The sequence below is a fragment of the Chiloscyllium plagiosum genome, chromosome 27 (assembly GCF_004010195.1).
Source record: "Chiloscyllium plagiosum isolate BGI_BamShark_2017 chromosome 27, ASM401019v2, whole genome shotgun sequence".
In the NCBI taxonomy this organism is placed as follows: Eukaryota; Metazoa; Chordata; class Chondrichthyes; order Orectolobiformes; family Hemiscylliidae; genus Chiloscyllium; species Chiloscyllium plagiosum.
This window is the reverse complement of record NC_057736.1, coordinates 18,066,005-18,083,117: the sequence shown is the minus strand read 5'-3', so window position 1 is coordinate 18,083,117 and position 17,113 is coordinate 18,066,005. Positions and strand designations below refer to the sequence as shown.

At 40.9% G+C, this 17,113-nt stretch overlaps 1 protein-coding gene across 3 annotated transcripts in view; it reads left to right on the top strand.

The window, feature by feature from the left end:
- Positions 1-13,806, top strand: part of LOC122563613 (lysophospholipid acyltransferase 2-like) — a 65,898-nt gene extending 52,092 nt beyond the window's left edge. For all 3 annotated transcript variants that reach the window (XM_043717572.1, XM_043717571.1, XM_043717573.1), the window contains 6 exons: positions 1,829-2,021; positions 3,287-3,390; positions 3,487-3,551; positions 6,265-6,397; positions 8,054-8,205; positions 10,039-13,806. In XM_043717572.1, the coding sequence (XP_043573507.1) occupies positions 1,829-2,021; positions 3,287-3,390; positions 3,487-3,551; positions 6,265-6,397; positions 8,054-8,205; positions 10,039-10,234 (843 nt within the window). In that variant the 3' untranslated portion in view covers positions 10,235-13,806. The remainder of the gene's footprint in view (positions 1-1,828; positions 2,022-3,286; positions 3,391-3,486; positions 3,552-6,264; positions 6,398-8,053; positions 8,206-10,038) is intronic.
- Positions 13,807-17,113: the final 3,307 nt, after the last annotated feature.

Genomic DNA, 17,113 nt, shown 5'->3' with positions numbered 1-17,113 from the left:
TCTCTGTAATCTCCCTTCACAGTCTCAACCTTTTCCCTTCCAATGTCTTTGGTTCCAATGTGGACAATGACCTCCTGCTGGCCTCTCTCCCCCGAGAGAACATTCTGCACTCTCTGAGACATCCTTAATCCTGGCACCAGGGAATCAACACACCATTCTGCTTTTTCTCTGCTGGCCACAGAAACGTCTGTCTGTACTCAGACTACAGAATCCCCTAACACAATTGATCTCTTGGAAGCCAACGTACCCCTCGTTGCATTAGAGCCAGTCTCAATACCAGAAACTTGGCTGTTTATGCTACGTTCCCCTGAGAATCCATCACCCCCTACATTTTCCAAAACAGCATACCTGTTTGAAATGGGTATATCCACAAAAGACTCCTGCACTCGCTGCCTACCTCTCTTACCATTCCTGGAGTTAACCCATCTATGTGACTGTATCTGAGACTTTCCCCCCTTTCTATAACTGCCATCCATCACATACTGTAGCTCTTGCAAATTCCTCATCGCTTCTATTTGTCTCTCCACCGATCCACTCGATCTGATAAGATTCGCATCCAACAGCATTTATGACAGATATAATCCACAGTAACCCTTAAATTCTCTGACAAGAAGTACATATCACTGCAAAGGCCATTTTGGCTCCTTCACAATCTACAGACCCAGAAAATAACACCGTCTTATTACTCACTGCTGCAGCCTTTCTTTTGGACAGACTTAAAACAACAATTACTTATCTGATTCTGTGCTGTGAACTTCGCCCAACAGTTCCTCCAAGATTAGTTGTGAATTTCACTGTTTGTTAATTTTCCCAGATGCACTCCGATGTCCAGCGATACATGAATTCAAACAGCAAAGGCGGTAACTGTGCAGGTTTTTTTTCTCTGTCTCTCTCTGTCCCTCTCCTGAACTGTCCTCACCATGTGCTTCCTTTGTCTGCTCTTCTCCCTTTTAAACTGCTGTTGTTTTGACTTTTTTTTTCCAAAGTTCCAAAACAATGCAACAGCATATAAAACAGTAATTGCTGCTCCTGGAATTCAAGGAAATCACCTCCAGTACCTAAAATACCTCAAAAAAGGAACAGCTCTTACAGCCAGAAATTTTTCCCGTCCTCCATCTTGGATTACCCAGAAACCTCATAAAAGGAGTTAGATGTATGGAAACTCTTCTTGAAATTCTATGAAAGGTAGTGCTTACAATATCTTATTGAGTTAATAGGATCACTGGAACAAGAGAAGCCCAGTTAATTCTACCATGTTCTACCATTCATTTGGATTCCAGCTCATCTATGCCTCAACTGCAGTTTTCTGCCTTTGATCCATATATCCTGATGCCAATAGCCACTAAGAAATCTGTGTGTTTAAAACTTCAACTAACCCCAGCATCAAAGGAGGAATGTTTCCATCAGCGTTGTAACAAAGGAACCTCAATAACATTTCACAACAACTGTCTTATCCCCACTGCCCTGCAAAACTTTCCTTTTGAAGTGTTTCTCCTGTTCCTTTTGGGGGAAAGTGGGTTTTTGATCTGCTTCCACTGTTCTTTCAGCAATGCACTCCAGATGATAACAAGTTGTCAAGTTTTTAAAAATGCTCATCTCCCCTTTTGGTTCTTTTGTTGGATTCAGCTGTTCATTCATGAAACAAAATATGTTTATAAGCAAAAATATACATTGAGCATTGCGCATTTGGGGAAGCTGGCAATGAACAAGAGAGAGTTTGGGTTTGATTGATATCTTGTGTATTAGGGATTTTACAATGTTTTACCGTGAATCATCTGTTGCTGTGGATTTTCCTTATTGACTGAGATTTAATTGATTCTTTCTGCAGGGTGCTGTAGGATACAAGATCCTGATCTGTACTGTTTGTGTATTTATGCATCTGTACTTGTTAGATGTATTTCCCATCTCCTACAACACAGACAGCACCTTCATTGCCACAGCATCAATCCCTGTACGCTTACTGTATCTCTACATTTCCAGCCTGGCCTGCAGACCCAAATATTATTTTGCCTGGACTATAGGTAAGGACAAAATTAGACAGCAGATTTTGGAGACTAAGTACAGAAATCATTAAACACCAGCAGATAGATACAAAACATAAGTAACAAAGTGAATGGAATAAAACAGAGTGCTGGAGAAACTCAGCAGATATGGCAGCATCTGTAGAGGGAGAAACTAAGTTAACATTCCAAATCCAGTGACTCTTTGTTATACACTTCTGTCAAGGGGGTCACTGGAATTGAAATGTTAGTTCTGTTTTCTCTCTACAGATGCTGCCAGACCTTCTGTATTTCTCTATTCAGTTTTGGGTATTGAATTTCTTCAGGGATATACAGGCTATAGAAGGTATACAGGCTCAGCTACACCAGAATAATACCTGGGTTAAAAGGACTGAAATAACAATATGGAGGTGACTTGCATTGTCAAGGTGAAAGTAAAAGATTAAAGAATGAGTCAGTTGAGTTCTTGGTAAGAAAAAGATTTGATAGAAATGATTCCACTCTGGTGGGACACTCCAGAACAAGGGGTCAGAATGTTACAATTAGAGCCAGGCTGTTCAAGGGGGATGGCAGGAATCACTTTAAATAGTGGAAATCTGGAATTCTCTCCTTGAAGATGCTGGAGATCACATGAACATTTCAAAATTAAGATTGATAAACATTCGTTAGGGAAGGAATTATGGGTTACTAAAACCAAAGTTTGTAAATACAGCTTGGTTTGTGACATTCTAATTGAATGGTGGGATAGGTTTAAAATAAGAATGGTCTCCCCCTATTCCAATGCTCTGAAGAGGGAATTGACACCTCTCTCTGGTTTCTGGATTAAAACCTCCATGTAGCCTCTCCTAGACAAATTAGGACAAGTGTCTTCCCTCCGTCACACAGCAGAGGCTGAAGTGAGGTGTAATGAGCTTTCAGTGCCTCAGTAAGACCATAATGAAGGTGAGATGACAGTGACACTGCCTCAAATACCTACAGCATTTGGGTAATGAGGGATACATGGTGGCCATATAGGAGAATGATTCCACTGTTTGATTACAAACTAGTGGGAAGGGATCTTTTACATCCACTTGAGCAGACAGGGTGGAGGGGGGTAATTTTACCCTGGAACATCACATATTGTGATGTTGTGTAACTATCTTAAAGGTACAGTGCCAGCGTGGTCTGCTATCTGTGCCGTAATATAACAGCTTTTGTTTGAACAGGTTGTGGTGCCTGACTCCAGCCCTTGGGCTGTGGGTACCACATGATGGGACTAGCTCTGAACGTGTTTGCTTTGCACGCAGCTGATGCCGTCAATAATGCTGCAGGGTTTGGCTTTACTGGATACGACAGTCGAGGGAAGCCTTGCTGGGACTTGTTCTCCAATCTCAACATCGTCAAGGTAGAGGTAAGAAGTTATAGTTACCTTGCACCTACACGTGTACTCACAAACGTTTACCACACACTGGATGAACTGTAATATATTGCTGCTTTTCTTTTTCAGTTTGCAACAAGCATGAAGATGTTTATTGACAACTGGAACATACAAACAGCTCTGTGGCTCAAAGAGTAGGTAGCTCTGGTTTACGGTTCATAGTCCACTTCATACCATGTTACTTATTGCTCCAATGGAAACAGAGTGCTGGAGAAATTCAGCAGGTCTGGCAGCATCTGTAGAGAGGTGAAAGTGGGTACTGCAGATGCTGGAGATTAGAGTCAAGATTAGAGATGTGCTTTGCTTTTCCAGCATCTGTGGAGAGAGAAACTGAGTTAATGTTTTGTATCTGATATGAATCTTAGGTGCACATGGGTTCCAATGAAGAGTCAGGTCAGACACAAAATGTTAACTTTGTTTCTCTGTCCATAAATGCTGCCAGACCTGCTGAGTTTCTCCAGCACTTTGCTTTTATTTATGATCTGCAGAATTTTGCTCTCGTATATTACCCTAGGTTGTTGGGTCCTGTGGATAATTAATTTTTATACAACACTGCCTGGATGGTGGGGTGAAGCAGATTTAATAATAGCATTCAAAAGCACCACCACCTGCTGCTGCTCCTTCTTGAAGCCACACATCGCCTTGTCTTGGAAAGACAGTGCAAGTCCATTATAATGTGAACAAATAGACCAAGAGTTCACGTATTGTGCAAAGGTCTCATGTCGCATCAGAGCCCCAAATCTTTTAGTCTGCATCAGGGAGGATACATCTCATGCTGACTACAATTTAATTTGCTCTCTTACCATGTTACTTGGACCTTTCAACCTTCTGTTGGTAGCTCCTCAGGTGAGGGATTGACAAAACAGGATGCCCCCTCACCATTTTATGTTAGACCGTTCCTAACAGCGGATAGTGTTCAGCCTCATCATCACCCCCTCACCCTGACACTCACTCCCTCACTCCCTCATTCCTGACAGTATTCAACCTCCCTCATCCCAACATTATCAAGCCTTCCTGGTTCACTCTCACTCCATGCAAATAACCAAAACAGCCCCACCCACTCTCCAACAATCCGGATTTTTCCATCATCAGCCAGACAGGAACTCGTGCTGAACTTGAAAAGGGTAAACGTAAAAGCAAAATGCTATGGATGCTGGAAAACTTAAATAAAACCGAGACTAATGGAGAAACTCGACAGGTTTGGCAGCACCTGGGGAAACAGAAACAAAAGGACATAGACAGGTTGATAGAATGAGCAGAAAGATGAAAGATCAACTTTAATGTGGAGAAATGCAAAATATATCACTTTAGTAGAAAGCACATGGAGCGACAGTGTAAATGTAAAGATACAATTCTAAAGTGGATGCAGAAACAGAGGAACCTGGGTATATATGTGCATTAGTGATTGCAGTTGGTAGGACAGGTCAAGAGAATGGCTAATAAAGCTTATGATATCCCAGGCTTTATTAGTAGGGGCACATCGTACAAAAGCAAGGTTATGTTGATCTGGTTAGAAAGGCATTTGGCATGATTGCCTTCATTCCTTTGAGTATAAGAGTTGTGATATCATGTTGAGATTGTACAGGACATTAGTAAGGCCTCTTCTGCAATACTGTGTCCAGTTCTGGTCATCCAGTTATAGGAAAGATATTATTAAATTGGAGAGGGTTCAGAAGAGATTTACCAGGATACTGCTGGGAATGGAGGGAAAGGAAAGGCTGGGACTTTTTTCACTGGAGCGTAGGAGGTTGAGAGGTGACCTTATAGAAGTTTATAAAATAATGAGGGAAACAGATACGGTTAATGGTAGTTGTCTTTTCCCTAGGATTGAGATAAATGTAAAAAAGACATGAGGGGCAATTTATTTACACAGAGGGTGGTTTGCATGTGGAATGAACCTCATGGGGAAGCAGTGGATGTGGGTACAATTACAATCTTTAAAAGGTATTTGGATAAGTACATGAATGGGGAAGGTTTGGAGGGATATGAGCCATGATCAGGCAGGTGTGACTGGTTCAGATTGGGTTTATGTTCGGTGTTGACTGGTTGGACTGAAGGGTCTGTTTCCTTGCTGTATGCTTCTATGACTGTATGACTCTATTGTATAAGACACTAGCTCAGCCTCAACTGGGTATTACATCCAGTTTTTGACATCCCACTTTACAAGGATGTGGAGAAAGTGAGGACTGCAGATGCTGCAGATCAGAGTCAAGAGTGTGATGCTGGAAAAGCACAGCTGGTCAGGCAGTATCTGAGGAGCAGGTGAATCTACGTTTTGGGCAGAAGCCCTTTATCAGGAAAAGATGTGAACTCATTGGAGAGAGTGCAGAAAAAAAAGCAACTTGTTCCAAGGAAGACGAACTTCATTTTATGCAAATAGTTTGCAGAGATCAGGACTATTCTCCTTGGAAAGAAAAAAAACTGAGACGCTATCTGATTAAAATATTTGAAAACATGAAGGGTCTGGAAAGGCTAAATAGGGAGAAAAAGTTCCTATTCATGAAACGATTGAGACTGAATGTGCACAGAATGAAAGGAATTAGTGAAAAAATGCAAAAAAAGTATGACACAAAACTTTGACATGAAGCAGGTGGTCTGGGGCTGGAATGCATTGCCTGAGACTGTGGTGGATGTGCATTTAATCAATAAATTCAAAACACAATGAGGCTGTGATTTGAAAAGGGGCGACGTGCAAGATTATGGGCAGAAGACAGGAGAATGGCACTCACTGTGATTCCCATTCAGAGAGCAGGTGCAGACAAGATGGGCTGAATAGCTTCCTCCTTTGCTGAAATGATTCTATGATGATGTTGGATGCTAATAATCAATGCTGTTGTCTCCCTTTAGAGTCTGCTATGATCGATGTCCATTCAATCCGACATTATCGACATTCCTTCTGTCTGCAATCTGGCATGGAGTTTACCCTGGCTACTACTTCACCTTTATCACTGGCACAATCATGACACTAGCAGCGAGAGCAGTAAGTAATGCTGGACAGCTAAGCCTTGTTTTTTTCTTAACAACACAGTTACGCCTCAAAAATTGTGGAATATGAAATTGCTGGAGTTCGACACCTATTATCATGAGATCGTCCACATTGACACCCCCAAACATTCCAACCAGATCCCAGAGTAGAATGGAATGTTCCCCATCCCAGATTGTGGAAGCACTGTCATTTGCCAAGGGTGCCCCGCAAGGTAACACTAGAGTATTGTGCCTCCTTATGAATTTGCATTTAAATAGAGCATTTTACAACCTTGGAAGATCTCAAAACTCTTTACAGACAAATAAAGCATTTTGAGGCAAAGTGACTCTTGTATGTAGGAAACATTGGAACTGATTTATAAGTTGCCACGAACAGAGATGTTGGTTGAGAGATGATTGTTGGTTCATACAAATGGGAGAACTAACCTGCTTTTCTTGCAAATAGTGAATCATGGCATTATTACAATGCAAAAAAAGGCTATGTGGTCCATCATGTCTGCATTGGCTCTGAAAGAGCAATTCGTTTAGTGCCATTCTATTGCCTTCTACCCATAGTCCTGCATATTTTTCCTTTTCAGATAATGTCTAATTCCCTTTTCACTGCTTCAATTGAATCTATCTCCATCATACTTTCAGTTTGTGCAGTCCAGACCTTAGCCACTGATCGGGTGATAAAGATTTGCACACACCAGTTCTGATTGTTTTGCCAATAACTTAAAACCTGTGCCCTCTTGTTTTCAAATCTTTCATGCAGGGATAAAGGACAGGGGTATACATCAGAGCCCCAAAACCGGGTATAGGAGGCCCACTGTTGTTGGGATCAAGCCAGGAGCAGCACAACGGACAATGATTGCTGTCCCTACCCCCCTGTGTGGCTGCAGTGCATGATATCTTCAAGATGCATTTCAGTGACTCAACCTAGGTTCCTTCAAAAGTGCCTTCCCTCGACCTCTAGCATGTGGGGGATAAGGGTGACAGGCTCTTGGGAATATCATTATCTGTAATGTCCTCTCCAAGTCACACACTGTTCTAATTTGGAGTTATATTGCCATTTCTTTACTGTTGTTGAATTAAAATCCTGGAACACCCTCTCTAACACTTCCTGTCTACCCATCCTTATGTACTGCAGCAATTCAAGAAGGCAAGTCATTCCCACATTCTTGAAGGTCATTAGGGATAAGCAAATACTTACAGCAAACAAAATGGTCCAACAGTGCATTTACTGAGAGTAAAGAAACGTCCAAAATAACTTGTGTTTGTATGGCACCTGTAACATAGGACAATGCCCCAAGGTACCTCAAAGGAGTGGTCATCAATCTGACACCTGATGAGATATTAGGGCAAGTGATTAAAAGCTTGGTTAAATTAATAGATTTCTAAGAAGCATCTTGAAGGAGGAGGGATATTCAGAGGAGAGGTTTAAGGAGGGTATTCCAAAGTTTAAGACTCACAGCTGGTACTGAGTGAATGAGGAATACAGAATTTGGCAGGATTGGCGGAGTGGAAAGTTCTCTGAATGTAGAAACATGAGTCACTTGGATATTCTCCCCTTTTATCGTGCCACTTAATTAAATCACAGCTAATCTGTATCTTAACACCATTTACTCAAAGGTGTTTTAATGTTTTCCTGTGTGTGTTTGGTTGCGTGCAGGTTAGGAATAATTTAAGGCCTTACTTCCTCGGTTCATCGACTTACAAGATGTTCTATGATGTGATGACATGGGCGACAACGCAGGTGGTTGTGAGTTACACTGTGGTACCGTTTGTCCTTCCGTTTCTGAGCTCATCATTCGAGTTTTACAGGTAAGTAAATCAGTCACACTAACAAAGTAGGTCAAAATGATTTATTATTCATGCTCCTTCTTTCCTGGGGGATAGCAGAATGTAATATAGGGTTGAAAAAATGTGTTGCTGGAAAAGCGCAACAGGTCAGGCAGCATCCAAGGAGCCGTAATATAGGGTGACTGTCATTAATAAATGGTAAAGTAATTAGCAATCAGGAGAAAGTGAGGACTGCAGGTGCTGGAGATCAGAGATTAGAGTGTGTTGTTGGAAGAGCACAGCAGGTCAGGCAGCATCCAAGGAGCAGGAAAATCAAAGCAATCAGGACATCTATCTTATTCCTTTGCTATAACTGATGAAGTCAATTTTTGGCCGACCCATATTGCTCTTGAATTGACTGGCTTGCTAGGCAATTTTAGAGGGTAGTTAAGAGTTAACCACATCACTGTCAGCCTGGAGGCACATGTAGGCTAGACCAGGTAAGGATGGCAGATTTTTTTTTCCCAAAAGGACATTAATGAACTAAGTCGGTTAGTATAACAGTTGATAATAGTTGTCATGGTCACCATTACTGAGATTAACTTTACGTTTCAGATTTATTCATTAAACCTAAACTCCACTAGTTGCGGTAGGATTGGAATCAGGAGCTCCAGGGCATTAGCCTTGAATTTCTAGTCCTGTATTACCATTATGTCATTGTCTGCTCTACAATCCTGTCATGATGTAATAACTTTACAACTTTACCTGATTAATCTGTCAACAGTTAATTCTGCATTTCATTTATTTTGAAATAGTCACTGGAATGGGAGCTGGGCTCTTAAGAAAATGGCTAAGATGATGAGCTACTGCTCCAGTCTTGCACTTGGGTGCTCCCTGGTCATTTTGTTTGTTGTTAGTTAGCTAATGTCAGGAATGTTCCTTTTTTGTTTATGTAGCTGCAATTTTAGGATAAGTGGCAAAAAACCAGACGTGAGATGAGGAGGCTTTTGTTCTTCATGCAGAGTTGTTGTGATTTGGAATGTATACTGCTTGAAACAGTGGTGAAAGCAAATTTAACAGTAATTTTCAACAGGGAATTTGTATATATATTTAAAATATATATATATATAACGTTAGTGAGTCTACTACTGTTGCAGGCAGGCCATTCCACATCCTTACTATTCTGAGTAAAAATATGAGTAAAAGGGTATAAGGATGGTATAAGAACTTTGAGGGACATAAGGATGAGGGGTGGGTATATGTGGCATAGGGGCTTTGAAAGGCCATAAAGATAAGCAGAGGGTTATACAGTGGCAGAAGGGCATTTCAGATGGCATGGACTTGGCATGGCTAGTATATGGCGAGTGTGTGAGGCGGGGCAACAGTGTGTGAGCTATGAGGTTTGAAGGAATGTTTTCAGTATTATTCTTTTATTAAACAGTGGTATGTGCCAAGCTGGCCTTGAACCCAGCCCACATTCACAGCCAGAAGCCTCTGCTCTCATTCCAGGTTCGTCTGGCTTCCTTCCCAGGGAACCTGACCATCCTCGAAAGAAAATCAAGCCTTTTCCCCAGGCTGGGTTCGCCGAGCCAGGAAATGTTCTGTCTTGGGAGCAAAACCCTAGGGCCATATTCTCTGTGTCTAACAAAACCTTTCATGCTTTTAAAGACCTTATGTTCCATCACCTCTTAATCTTCTCTATTCCAGAAAAAGAGGTGTCATTCTCTGCCAGTAAGAAAATCGCTGCATTTCTGGCCTCATCATTGAAAATCCTTTTTGAATCGTGCTCAGTCTTCTATCTAGAGTCAAAAGGAACACAATGGGCTGAATGTTAAATGATTCTACTAATTCAGATGCTTTGTTTTGCCTCCTCAGGACTTGGTACTTCGGTTTGCATATCATTGCCATGGTTCTAATCCTGGTGTTGCCAAAAAAACCAAGAAGTACATCAAGAGAACCACAGAAATTCCAAGTCACTAAGCAATCGATGATATTGCACCATTGTAATGGACAACAGAACAGAAGAGCTCTAGTGGACAGCAACCAAAACCATCCAATGAGGATTGACTAATGGCGAAGGAAAGACTTTGAACATAATAGGGGAGGGGCAGAACATTTGATAATGGACTATTTTATACAAAACAAACAGCCAAAGAAATTTGTTTCCAACACCTTACATCTTATTTGAAACGCCATAGAAAACTCGTCCTGGATTCCTCATTAACCGAAGAAAGTGGATTTTGTTATGAAAGGTCAAGAGTGTAATAATCAAACCTTTGTGGAGGTAGTTTAAACCTATGTTCCCGTAACATGGGAGTGGAGGATAATTGGGCGGAGTGAAATTATCTCCGTTGCAAACCCCAATCTAACATGCAAGCCTCAGATACCAGTTTCTGTTTTAACTGTTGTCAATATCAGAGCTCCCAGATGGGCTGTGTTCTCATGATAATATTCAAATAGGACTCCTAAATTGATATTTTGGCAGTGATTTGAAAGCAACACCTCCGGTATGTTCTTATCAGGATTTGGAAAGCACTGTAACTTAAAGGAGGCAACAGCAGTTGAATTCAGGAGGGATCAGCTATGAATTGGGAGGCAGGGGGATAGAATTGTTTGCCCATTTTCTACTTGTTTACTCACCAGGGGCTGGTCAGTCTCACAAGTATGCTCCCCTACTCCCTCCCGGTCTCCCTATACATTATCAGGACCCATGACTCTTCTGGATCCTTATTTTAATATCTAATGCTTTGACAGAATTCCATTGCCTTCCTGGAAAAAAAACAATTACACTTCATGTTACACCTCAAAAAGGTTACAGGCAAAGACTTTAAAATATTTTACAGCTTTGCCTTGCACATCATTCATCAAGGGCACAAAAGCAAGGAAGATGTACTAAAAGTTTATAAAACACCAGTTCAGACCCTACTGGAGTATTGTGTCCTGTTCTGAGCACCACCCTTTAGGTAAAATGTAAGGGTTTTGCATGTGTTGAAGAGTCTGAGTGGAAATGATTATGAAGTTTTGCAATTTCGGGAGAGTTGGAGAAATTGTGGGTTTTTTTCTGTTTCGAACAGAGAACGCTGAGGGAAGATTTAAATCAAGTGTACAATTGTCATGAACAGTTTTGGCAGCATAAATAGGAGAAATTGAAAGGGAAATCAGTGACCAAGGTTGTAGAATTTAGATAATTAACTAAAGACCCAGAGAAGAGTTGGGATTTCAAAAAGACTTGAAGATTAGTAATGATTTGGAAAGTATTTCCTGAAAAGATTTCTTTATTACTACCTGCTCCTATTGAAATAGATTGAATAGTAACTTTCAGTAGGGAATTAAATATCGAATTACAGGGGATAAAAGGCCATTTGGAAAGGGATTGGAGCTGAAATGAATTGGATAGCTCTTTCAAAGAGCCCAGTATAATGGGTTAAATGGCCACCTCCAGTACTGTAAGATCCTGTAATTTTATGAATCAATTACTTGGAGATGATCTTTCTTTTGGAAGGGAGGGTGGAGGTCAGGATAGAGAAGTTGGTTGAAAAGAGAGAGATGGAAGGGAAAGAGAGACTCACACTGGAACATTTACTAATGCCACTGCCCAGCAGTGAACAAACTGCTAAATGGCAATGATAGCTGCCCCTCAAAAAGTCTTAAGGTGTTCCAGGAAGAAGCAATATCATCAATCACTCTTTTCTCTGGGTTACTGGACATGTGATTAAGATACAAAGTAATCTTGCCCGGTTTTGTACTTGGACACACAAGCGTCTCTCCATGTTACTTCATCTAACTCTGTGACCTCAACTAATTTGTCCCCCATTTCCTTGTCCTTCATAAATTGAAGGAGAATCTTAAATTTATTTATTTTATTTGCCTTAGTTACTCCTTGTATCAGTGAGTTCCACATTCCCTGAGTAAAGAAATTTCCCTGGCACTCCATTTAGCTTTGGACGAGCTCCCAAGCAGAAATGTCGTCTATGCTTACCCTGATCAAAGCCCTTCACAATTTTAAAGACATCTATGAGATCATCTGTGAACCTTCTCTTTTCAGGAGTAAAGAGCCAGGTCTATTCAATCACGGAAAGTATGTCCTTTGAAAGATCTTAATGCACAAGTATTTTATTATTTTCTATGGCCATATTTTATCTGTGAGCCTACCCTTAAATATTAGATGGTTCAACTTTGTGCTTGCAGTTTCCTTTGTATCAAACTATCAGTCACAGTGTTTGGCATGCTTTCTTAAGTCTAGTTTGATTGGAGTGGGAATAGGATAAAACTAAATGGAATTCATTACCTTTGGTTGGGTAGAAGGACTGCTTTGTGTCACTTGGCTTTTCTACCATTTGCAGTAAAACGAGACAATTAGTGGTAGATTTTTAACAGGATAGAATATCTAAATCATGTAGCAATTATTGGGAGAAGAGTATGGTGAGTGACTAATTTTAAGTTCATACCTTTAGACTAGTTGTCACCTAATAGATCATTTTTGATAACAGTATTAATAAGGACTGTGAATGTGTGATGTGTACAAGATACTTGGCACTATCGTCATTTTGTTCATGCAAAGTTACCCTCTATCTTCTCATGATATGCAAAGGAACCTGAGTTTGGTGACTGATTGGCTTGTTCTTGCATTCATTCCAGTTGGGAGCTCAACCTTTCTGACATGACAATGCACATCAGAGCTTGGATTCCACATGTCAAGCTTAACTGTGAAGGCCATTCCCACCCCCATTCTGACACCTTTTGTTTTGAATTCATTGTAATGTCTCTTGTATCAAAGTTTCCAACTTTGGCCTGTGACTACACCAGTTCAATCACACTGGTTGAAGTTTAAGGTCTGGTTTAAATGCATGCACCCAAAGTCCATATGAAGTTAGTGAGGATGACAAAATAACTGAGGATGACAACTCATGGGCATTATTGAAAGGAACAGATGATGAGGCACTCTGAACTCAGATGTTCCTTCAAAATGACAGTGTTAATCTTCACATCAGTCTTAATCTGACTTACTCATGATTGTGCAAATTAGCATCCATCGCATTTACAACAGTTTTCTGGAGATCATTTGCAGTTCATTTCTCTTGAAAGCAAGGAGCATTTTCAAGTCAAATTATTTATGTAACCATATACAGAACCAGGGCAAAGGAAATGATTCAACAATGTAATTTAAAGAGCTGAAACATTTTCCTCAAAAGCCTCATTGTGAGCTCTCGATCGTCTAACCATTTGGCAGGCTATGATGCTCTTTTAGCGAGGAAATAACATTGAACTCCTTCATCTCAGGATAGTATGGCCATTACACTTTGCATAGATTTGAAGCTACATGTCTCTGATTGACTGAGACTACCTGGCAAAGTTTTCCATCTTATAAATTCCGGAAAAATGATTCCTTCGCTCGCAAATGAATCAATGAAGGATTCTGGCAACATGTGTCTATTAATCGTTTAGATCCTGACTTAATCTCACAGAGGGGTTTGCGGCTTTATGAGTTATGTTACAAAGTAAATTTGAAAGTCAAACCTGAAGATCCATTGGAATAATTGTACAGTATGTTACTGTATTGTGTTCATTCTTAAGAAAATCTAAAAGTTTACACCTCACAAATGATGTGTTATGCCTTTTTATAATAATATTTGACATTTTAAATTGACCTGTGTTTTTCTTATTGCTGCGCGTCATCTCGCTTCATGCCTTAACCATCTCTAGCAGTTACTTCCTCTAGCCTAACTGTCATCCAAATTCCCTAGGTTCATTCATTTCTGGTCTTGCGCATCCCCAGGTAAATTGCTGCACCACTGATGGAGACATTCCCACATGTCCAGACCTTAAATCCTGGATTACTCCCTAAACTCCTCTGCCTCTCTCTATTTTCCTTTAATCTACTCTTTATATCTACCACCATATCAAAATTATGCTAATTTATAATTTTTTATCCTCAGCACAAATTTTCTTTGGTAAAACTCGTGTGAAGCACTTTAAGACATTATGGGTGCTATAAAATGCAAGTAAGGAGTATTCTACATGATTCGACTGTTTATAGTTATCCATGTGGACATTTGAGAGCAATACATTTCACTGAATGAAGCTGTGTTATTTTATGAGGTGTGTTTATTGAAGATTTGATTACCATAAGACTGTAAAATGGATTTCTAAAATATTATCCAACTAGCTGCTTGAGCTATTTATTGCAACCATTCTCAGGATGTGGGTGGCACTGAGAGGAGATTATTACCCATTTCTAGTTGTCCAAAATGGTTTGATAGAACTGAGTAGCTTCTTGGGAGCTATCAAGAATCGATCCATTTGCTGTGGGTCCAAGTCACATACAGATGGAATGAGAACAACAGGTTTCCTTGCCCAAATGCATATGTGGAAATTTGTTGTTGCTTTAACAGTGTCATTAGTGCAGCATTTTCTTAGGAACATTGATTTAGAACTTTCATAGAAACCCTACTGTGCAAATAGAGGTTATTTAGTAGCAAATCTGCACCGATCCTCCAACCAGCATCTGATCCCCACCTAGCCTGCACACTCCAGAGCAATTTAGCATGACCGATCCACATAACTTGCACATCTTTAGAATGTGAGAAACCAGAGCACACAGATACAGGAAAAATGTGCAAACTCCACACAGGCAGTCACCAAAGGCTGGAATTGAACCTGGGTCCCTGGTGCTGTGAGGCAACAGTGCTAACCACTGAGCCACTGTGCACCCACAAGCTACAGTTGAAAGTAGCAGTGACACAGGTACAGAGGGCTGCATATTGGCACCTCAGTCATTCACTGTCCAGGGATGGTTTGTCCATGGCAGGATATTATCTGAAAAGGTTACAAAATTGCCAGCTTGCAGAGTGGCCATGATGTTGGTATCGAATCACCCATGAGGTTATCAAGGTTAGATCACATGGAATACATGGAGAACTAGCCAGTTGGACACAGAACTGGCTCAAAGATAGAAGACAGGGGCGTGGTAGAGGGTTTGCTTTTCAGACTGGAGACCTGTGATCAATGGTGTGCCATGAGGATCAGTGCTGGGTCCAATGCTTTTGTCATTTACATAAATGATTTGGAAGTAAATATATGAGGTATAGATAGTAAATTTGCAGATGACACCAAAATTGGAGGTGTAGTGGACAGTGAAGAGTGTTAGATGGGCCAATGGGCTCAGGAGTGGCAGATGGAGTTTGAATTAGATAAATGCAAGGTGCTGCACTTTGGAAAGACAAATCAGGGCAGGACTTATACACTTTATGGTAAGGTCCTGGGGAGTTTTGCTGAAAGAGACCTTCAAGTGCAGGTCCATAGTTCCTTGAAAATGGTGTTGCAGATAGATAGGATAGTGAAGGAGACTTTGGCATGCTTTCTTTTATGGGTCAGTGCATTGAGCATAGGTGTTGGGAAGTCATGTTGCAGCTATACAGCACACTGGTTAGGCCACTTTTGGAATACTGTGTGCAATTCTGGTCTCCCTGGATGTTGTGAAACTTGAAAGGATTCAGAAAAAGTTTGATAAGGACGTTGCCATGCTGGGAGGGTTTGAACTATAAGGAGAGGCTGAATAGGCTGGGGCATTTTCCCTGGAGTGCCAGAGGCTGAGGGGGTGACTTTATAAAGATTTATAAAATCATAAGGGGCGTGGATATGGTAAATAGACAAAGTCTTTTCCCCAGGGTGGGGGGAGTTCAAAACTAGAGGGCATAGGTTTAAGGTGAGAGGGGAAAGATTTAAAAGGAACCGAAGGGGCAACTTTTTCACAGGGAGGGTGATGCCTGTATGGATGAGCTGCCAGAGGAAGTGGTGGAGGCTGGTACAATTACAACATTTAAAAGGCTTCTGGATGAGTATATGACTAGGAGGGGTTTAGAGGGAAATGGGCCAAGTGCTGGCAAATGGGACTAAACTGGGTTGGGATATCTGGTTGGCATGGATGAGTTGGACTGAAGGTTCTATTTCAATGCTGTACAGCTCTAGGACTGTATGACGTCAGCACTTCTCAAAGAGCTTTACAGCCAATGGTGTACCTTTGAAATGTAGTCACTCTTTTTGCGAAGGAAACACAACAATTAACTTGTGAACATCAAGTTTCCACAAACTGCAATGAAATAAATTACTTAAGAAACTGTTTTATTGACTATGCCTCTGGGATCTATATTGACCAGGGAGAATTCCCCTACTCCTCTTTGAAATGGCACCATGGGATCTTATTTTAAATTATTCATTCACAGGATGGGGATATCACTCTGCAGGGCAGCACCTAGCCCCCATCTCTAATGCTGATAGGGCAGTTAAGTGTCAACCACATTGCTATGGGTTTGGAGTCACTTGTAGCCCAGTAGTTTCCAAAGAATCCACTATACTCACAGCCTTTCTCTTGGACAGACTTAAAACAACAATTAACTTATCTGATTCTGTGCTGTGAACTTCGCCAACAGTTCCTCCAAGATTAGTTGTGAATTTCACTGTTTGTTAATTTTCCCAGATGCACTCCGATGTCCAGCAATACACGAATTCTAACTGTGAAGGTTCTCGTTTTTTTCTCTCTCTCTCTCTCTCCTGAACTGTCCTCACCATGTGCTTCCTTTGTCTGTTCTTCTCCCTTTTAAACTGCTGTTGTTTTGACTTTTTTATTCCAAAGTTCCGAAACAATGCAACGGCATACAAAACAGTAATTGCTGCTCCTGGAATTCGAGGAAATCACCTCCAGCACCTAAAATACCTCAAAAAAAGGAGCAGCTCTTACAGCCAGAAACTTTTCCCGTCCTCCATCTTGGATTTGGCAAATAGAATTAAGGAGAATCCAAAGGGTTTTTACAAATATATTAAGGCCAAAAGGGTAACTAGGGAGAGAATAGGGCCCATCAAAGATCAGCAAGGTGGCCTTTGTGTGGAGCCACAGAAAATGGGGGAAATACTAAATGAATATTTTGCATCAGTATTTACTGTGGAAAAGGAT